Source organism: Chroicocephalus ridibundus, chromosome 22, assembly GCF_963924245.1.
Source record: "Chroicocephalus ridibundus chromosome 22, bChrRid1.1, whole genome shotgun sequence".
In the NCBI taxonomy this organism is placed as follows: domain Eukaryota; kingdom Metazoa; phylum Chordata; class Aves; order Charadriiformes; family Laridae; genus Chroicocephalus; species Chroicocephalus ridibundus.
In genome coordinates, this window is record NC_086305.1 from 2965230 (window position 1) to 2972680 (window position 7451).

The following is a 7451-nucleotide window of genomic DNA, read 5'->3' on the forward strand; positions in this document are numbered from 1 at the left end:
CATGTGCCTCCCCCCCCCGCCGTGGGCACACATCCCCACCCCTCGCCCCCCCTGCCCACCCCTGGGCATCCCTGGCACACGCAGGGGCACCCCTTGCCCCGGCTCCCCCCTCCCAGCCCGAGGCCGAGCTCAGCGCGGGCGGCAGGAGCCCCTCCGCACCCCAAAGGGGCAAAGCCCGGCAGCTCCTCCCGGCCCCGGTTGCCAGCAGGGGCTGGGAACCGGCAGGACACCGGCGGATGACGCGGGGTGGGGGGAACGCGGTGCGGTGCTTCATCCACGGCCACGGGGGTGACGCTGCCGTCGGGAGCACGGAGAGGGGTTCGGAAGCTGTACCCTCGCTCCTTTATTTTGTAAACAGTGTTTTCCTGGCACGGTCCCCGCTCCTGCGTCCTTCCAGCGTGGCCGGGAGCACCAGGGTGGGACAGGACCCCCACGGTCCCTGGGGACCAGCCGGGAGGGGAGTCCGGCTCCCGCAGCCCCCCGCCGGTGAGACCCCCCCAAGCACAGACATGGGCAGGGCCGTGACTGCAGCGATGCCCCCGCAGAGCACCCCGGGATCCCCACGGCGTTAGGGGACACGGCAGGGACCGGAGCATCCCTGGGGACACCTCTGCCAGCCAGGTCCCGCCACAGGCCGCTTTTGCAGCGGGAAAAGGGGGGGCAGGCAGCAGTCCCCCCCCCGGGGCGGGCAGGACGTGTCACTGGTGCTTCTTGCCGCGGCTGGCAGGAGTGGCGGGCAGGAAGAAGGCCGGGCAGCGCAGGCAGCGGAAGGCCAGGAGCTGGGGGCCCAGCGCGTAGAGGACGTTGGTGAGGAGGAAGCTCCACCAGACATCTTCGGGGGTCTGGTAGGGGAAGGGCGTGCGGGCGTGCAGCGAGGAGCCCAGGTGGGAGAACTGAGCCTGGGGACACAGGGTGACATGAGGCAGGGGGGGAACGGGGGGGACCGGCAGCGATGGGGTGTCCCACCCGGCACCAAAGGGTGTTTCGCAGGAGCACACCCAGCGCGTCCTATCTATAGACCTGCGGGCTCGCTCCAGCCTATTTCTGTCAAACTAATCCCCGGCTCCATTAAGATCCACCGAGGCCAAAGTAATTATCGGGCGGCGGCGGTGGGAACTGCTCCGCACGCAGCCGCGGGTGCGGATCTGTTCTCCCCCCACACCCCCGGCTCAGCCCCGGCTCCCCACTTGCTGGGGACCAAAACCCATCCCGGGGGTCCCACCGTGTGTCCCCCCCCAGCCCCGCAGCGGGGGGAAGGACGATGGGGCAGCCCTTACCTGCGCGATGGCGCCGGCAAACACCAGGCTCCAGTCGGGCAGCCAGGAGCAGCCGGGCAGCACCAGCCCGTAGATGGAGAGGCAGAAGAAGGGGAGGACGTAGAACAAGTAGATCAGCATCTGGGGGGGACACGGAGAGGGTCACCCCGTCCCCAGCGGCACGGGGAGGGGGGCTCCGGCCCTGCTTCAACCCCACTCACCTGCACTTTGGGGTAGCCGACGGGGTCGCGCAGGTACGGCTCGTGCTGGTAGATGTACTCGAAGCACGAATCGGCAGGACAGTCCAAAACCACCTGGGGATGCAGAGAGCGGAGGGGAGGTGGGTATGGGGCAGATGTACCCACCCCAGACCACTATGGCCCCTTGAGGACCCCTCACGGCCCCTCCAGGACCCCTACAACCCCTCCAGGACCCCCACGTGTGGGCCCAGCACTCACCATCCCCCTGAAGAAGGTGAAGGCGGCGGTGAGGAGCAGGAGCAGGACCAGCCCCATGTCCTGGGGCCGCTGGTACAGGCACTTGCCTTGTTCCTTTGCAACCTGGGAGAGGGAAAACGCCGTATTTTCGGCTCCGCACCCCATATTTTCGGCTCCGCACCCCGTGGTCCAGCCCCGGGGAGTGGGAGAAGACCGATGGCTCCCGGTGCAGCTCCCGTGGAGCTCTCGCCCCGGCTCCCAGCTCACCTTCTCGGGGCTGAGGCACGGCAGGGCCTTGGGCTGCTGGAAGAGCCTCACCCCAGCCCAGAGCGGGATGAGGATGTAGGGCAGGTTGAGCAGGAAGGAAGGGCTGAGGTCGGAGCTGTATTTCCCTGGGGAAGGAGAGCACGGGGTAGGCAGGAGGGAGCGCTGGGCACCCAGGACCCAGACCCACCCCCAGGTCAGCACCTTCCTCCTCTCCCCGAGGGGCAAGAGCCGGGGAGCAAACCTGCCGGACAGACGGGGGGATGGAGGCAGCCTGGAGGGATCAGAATCATAGAATCATAGAATCATTTAGGTTGGAAAAGGCCCTTGGGATCATCGAGGCCAACCATCATCTCCACTCTACAAAGTTCTCCCTTACACCATATCCCTTAACACCACATCTAAACGAGTCTTAAACACATCCAGGGACGGCGACTCCACCACCTCCCTGGGCAGCCTATTCCAGTGTCTGACCACTCTTTCCAGGAAGAATTTTTTCCTAATGTCCAGCCTAAACCTACCCTGCTGCAGCTTGAGCCCATTCCCTCTTGTTCTATTGCTAATTACCTGTGAGAAGAGACCAGCACCAACCTCTCTACAATGGCCTTTCGAGGAGTTGTAGAGAGCGATGAGGTCTCCCCTCAGCCTCCTCTTCCTCAAACTAAACAGTCCCAGCTCCTTCAATCGCTCCTCATCAGGTTTATTCTCCAGGCCCTTCACCAGCTTCGTTGCCCTCCTCTGCCCTTGCTCCAGCACCTCGAGATCTCTCTCGGGTTGAGGTGCCCAGAACTGGACACAGTACTCCAGGTGTGGCCTCACCAGTGCCGAGTACAGGGGGACAGTCACCTCCCTCCTCCTGCTGGTCACGCTATTTCTAATACAAGCCAGGATGCCATTGGCCCTCTTGGCCACCTGGGCACACTGGGTCATCAGCGAGGGCTGGGGGTCCCCCCCGAGCCCCCCTCCGCACCCCCGTACCTATCAGGTTCCCAAGCAGGAAGACGACGATGCTCATCATCAGAGAGCCCAGCCAGAAGAGACCCAGGTTCCTGTAGCTCTTTCTGCGGAGACACCGGGATCAGACGCCTCGGCCAGGCTCAGAGCTCCCTTCTCCCACAAAACTGGAGAAGGGAGCCCCCTTCCCCCGCAAGCCCCTCCGAGCTCCCCATCCGTGAAGACGCCACGTGGCCACGGGATCTCCGTCGCCATCCCCGCTCACCTCTGGCCGATGGCCGCCATCATGGCGAGGTAGAGCCCGTAGTGGATGATGCCGTCCCAGTAACAGATCATGATGCCGTGCGCCGTGCGCAGGTAGGGCTCGCCCTGCCCGTTCGGAAGATTGCGGATCATATAGGGCAGGGGCCGGCGCCTTCCCACCCCCCCCATCCCGGGGGACCCCACGGGAGCTGGGGCTGCTCCCTGCAGGGTCCCTTTGGGAGCGGGAGCAGCATCCCTGCTTGCCCTGGGTGCGCGGGGCTGCTCGTCGCACGACCGGGCGGTGCGAGAGCCCGAGGGGGGGCGGTGAGGGGGTACCTCTCGGACGTAGACCTCCATGAAGCCAGAAATGTAGCCATCCTCCTCCAGCGAGATGATCAAGTCGGCGACGGAGGTGAAGGAGAGCACCACGAACACTGCCGGAGAGCGAGCCGGCTCCCAGCGGGTCCCACGGCACCCCCCCCAAATCCCACATCTCCGCTCCCTGCCCCGGCACGGGATCGATCCCCGCACCCCGGGGTGTGTGTGTGGGGGGGGGGAGGGGGGATGGACGGACTCACCGCAGAAAAGGGGGTCCTGGAAGTGGCTCCCTCCGCTTACGAAGAAGATGATGGAGATGAGGCCGGCGAGCAGCAGCACCCCCGTCAGCATCAGCGCCAGCGGGCTGCTGCGGAACAGCGGGACGGGTTCAAGCACCCCGGGCGCAGACGGGGCCGGGGGGTGTGTGAAGCCCCCTTTCCCCCGGTCCAGCTGAAACACCCTTTGCCCCCACCGATTTTGACCGGTCTCCGCCGAAGCAGAGGGAACGGCAGGATCAGACCCCGCACCCCGGCACAGGTGGGGTCCCGCGGCGGCACAGGGCGCTTCGGGAGCGGGGGGGCGGGGAAAGGGCTCCTGCAGGGTCTGAAATAACCCCGGGGGGGGCGAAGCTGGGGGAAGGCTGCGTCTGACACCCGGGCATGGATGGGGAAGGAGCCAAGGCTCCTGCGGCAGTGCAGGGGAGAAGCCCCCGCGTGGTCCTCCCTCCCCCTGGAGAGGGGCCGGTGCTCTAAGAGACCGGGGAAACCAATTATAAAGCAAATCGATAACGAGGAGACAGATACTGAAAACGCGTCCTAAGAGAGGGAAGAAGTTGGAGGGAAATGTATCCCGAGCTTGCTGCGCCCCCTCCAAGAAGCTGCCGCCTCAGCTGGGATAGCTGCAGCTCTGCTCCAGCCAGCACTTCTAGGAAACACGGAAAACGTCACGGAATTTTTCACTCAAGCCTTTAACTCTGTCACCAAAGGAAAAGAAAAGGCAAAGTCGCGGCCGGCCGTCTGCGCAGACACGGGTGTTGGTAGCTCATCCTGGGGAACCACCCGACGGGCAGCCCCAGCGCTCCTCGGTGCAGCGTGGGGGCTGGCGACGAAAGGCCAGCCGTCCCCCCGGCCCGGCGTCACCCCGCTGGGAACAGCTCAGGTCCCGTTTTCGGAGGCTGCGACAACACCCGGCTCGTGTTCGCGGTGCGCAGGCGGAATCGCTCTTCCAGGGACAGGGATGGGGATGGGGACAAGGGACAGGGAGCGCCGGGACAGGGTGTCACAGCAGCGCTGAGCCCGTCCTCACCGCGTGCCATAAGCATCCGAACCAGCACAGAAAAAAACCCAAACCACCTCAAAACAATCAAACAACTGAAGTGCCACCGCCTGAGTGCATTATTACCGGTGTATAATTAATTACTACACAACTAATTACTCCCATGGAATGATTAATTCAGAAGTCAAATGTGGATGTGGCGGCGGAGCAGCACAACGCCCAGCTCCTCCGGTCACCGCGGGACGTGACCGTGCGGGTGACGGGGCTCGAGACACACCAACACACGCCGGCACCGCGGCCACCCGGCCAGGCTGAGGGGCTCGGAGGCCACCACCGCTCGTCCTGCCGCAGGGACGGATTAAAAAACAGGGGGATATTCCCACTCCACAACCCCCCGCCACAGCCTGGGCGGGAGAATCGTGTTGTCATGGGCTTGGGTTTGGGGGGCTGGGGGCGGGGGTCAGCGCTCCCCACAGCTACAGACGGTTTTCACCGGCACCGTGTCGGGCAGATGGGCTGCGGGTTTCATGGAGAGAGATCCCGGAGATCCGGGCTGCGGGATGGAAGGGAAAGAGGAGGCCGAAAAGATGGGAATGAAAATCGGGAGATCTTCAAGTGAAGCTCATGAGGTGGCCAGGAAAGCCCCGGCTCCGCGATTAGAAGTTTGGGCAAAAGTGCTTCCTGCTGGAACAGCAAAAGCAGAGTTGGCTATAAAGAGGAATGTCTAAGGAATGGGAAAAGGAGGGCGAAGGAGCCTGGCAGGAACGAAGGGACAGACACCAGTGAAGGGAGGGAAGGACAGGGGGGAGCCCAAAGCTGGCAGATCCTGGGGCGTGAGACTGGCAATAAAGAGGAAAATAACCGGCCAGAGCCTGGCTTTACAGAAATAATGGATGTAAGGAAGTGGTGGGGCTCCGGCCACCTCACCAGGGGGCTGACCCTGGCTGGCGGTGGGTCGCGAAGCCCCGAAGCCAGGGTGACGGGCAGCCGGGGACGCGCTGGGTGGCCAGGACAGGCTGGGTTGGGGCATGGCAGGGGTGTCGCTCAGCAGCAAAACCGAAAGCGGGGCTGTTATCAGGCAGCGTGATGGTGGCGATGACGAGTCCGGCATGGAGGCGTGGCATTGGCCACGCTGGGACGTGCCAGCAGCCGAGTTGCTTGGGGGGTGTCGCTCTGGGAGGGGGAGATGGGGCTTGGAGGGGTCCCCAGTGCCTGGGGGGGTATGGATGTGTCCAGAGGGGACACCCAGTGTCCCGGTTCTGTCCGTCTGGCCTGGGGGGCTACACCAGGGCCGGGCAGCTTCAGAGGATGCTCATAAACCAGGGAGACACTGAGAACCCCCGTCCCCGGGGGATCCGGGCTGTCGGCGAGCCCCGGTACGCTCCGCGTTGTGCAATGGCCCTGAGCAACCCTGCTGCGCGTGTCTCTTCGCTGCCAGCGGGATTTAAAAGGCATAAAGGCAGCCATGAGCCACGTCGGTGACGTCCCAGCCCGCAACGGCCTTTCCGTGGGCTCAGCTGGGCCAGGAGCACCCAGACTGAGCCCCCTGCCCCGGGCTGGACCCCAGTCCCAGGACACCCTCCCCTGGACACCGCTCCCAGGATGGCTTCCCCCCCAAGACCCCGACTGGACCCATCCAGGACCGCAGAGGGACCCGAGACCCAGCCGAACGGCAGCATCCCAACCCCAGAGCCTTCTCCCGGTCCCGCACTCACTCTGCCAAGGCGGTCGCAGCATTGATGCCGAAGGCCACGGGGATGGCGAGCAGGGAGGGGGCGAGGGCGCCCGGCACGGCGGGGAGCTGCATCCCCGGCACGGCCGCCGCCGGAGCCCGCGGACTTTGGCCCCGAGAACAGGCAGCGCCCTTAAAGCGCCAGAGCCGGCCAGGAGGAGGGCTGGGGGGTCCGGGGGGGTCTCGGGGGGTGCAGGCTGCAGCTGAACACACGTAGCTCTGTACGATGGTCCGTGCTGGTCTCCGTGCTCAAGGACTGCCTTGAGAAACAGCGCTAAGAGCTGCGGGGGAAACGTAAAACCACTCCAGAAGAGGCTCTGAAAGCTCAGGGACTGTTTTGTTTTGTGTTTTGTTTTTTTTTTTTTTTTTTTTTCCCCCAATTCATTCTGGAAACTTTAAGTACTTAAAAAAAGCCAAGAGGACATACCTCTCCAGATCTGTAAGAGGAAGAGAGAAGGAGCGAAGCACATGAAAGCCAGCACTTCATCCCTGCCTTTAATAACGAATTGAACTGAGCAGAGAGCAGGAGTTTCAAGGTCTCTGCACCCAGCTGGGAGCCCAGCGTTCCCCCGACCTCCTCCTCTCACATCCTCTGCTCAAAACACGGGCGTTTACCTCCCCACCAGCCCGGGGAGAGACCTGCCCCAGCGGCCCCGAAATGGGAACACACTTAGAAACTTCCACGGAACTTAGCAGAGCCCCAAGGCGGCCGCTCAACCTTTCCCCCTTCTCACAAACCCTTCCCCAACCTGCCGCCGTGTCACGTCACTCTTTTGCCCTCTTGCTTCAGAGTCCGGGGGCCGAGCTGCCCGCCCTGCACTTTGCCCTGGGTTTGTTCGTCATTCCTCCGTGCGGGAGGAAGGCCGAGGAGCCCCGCGTGCCTCGTCAGCAGGGAGGTCGCGAGCAGGCTCGTCGCCGACGAGGAGAGGCTCGTTCGGTGGGCGCAAGGGGCGTTCAGTCTGCGGGGGTCAG

At 64.1% G+C, this 7451-nt stretch overlaps 1 protein-coding gene across 2 annotated transcripts; it reads right to left on the minus strand.

Moving 5' to 3' along the window:
• Positions 1–335: 335 nt before the first annotated feature.
• TM6SF2 (transmembrane 6 superfamily member 2) lies at positions 336–6612 on the minus strand. Of its 2 annotated transcripts, none has more exons than XM_063358013.1 (10): positions 6463–6612; positions 3733–3839; positions 3491–3588; positions 3177–3280; positions 2936–3018; positions 1961–2085; positions 1715–1816; positions 1478–1570; positions 1278–1397; positions 336–899 (listed from the first exon to the last, which is right to left on the minus strand). In XM_063358013.1, exons 1-10 carry the CDS (start codon positions 6552–6554, stop codon positions 699–701), a joined length of 1125 nt encoding a protein of 374 aa, XP_063214083.1. In that variant the 5' UTR covers positions 6555–6612; the 3' UTR covers positions 336–698. The 2 variants fall into 2 exon arrangements, with proteins under 2 accessions (XP_063214083.1, XP_063214084.1); XM_063358014.1 differs by having other exon boundaries at positions 3733–3836; positions 6463–6611.
• Between the last annotated feature and the right edge of the window lie 839 nt (positions 6613–7451).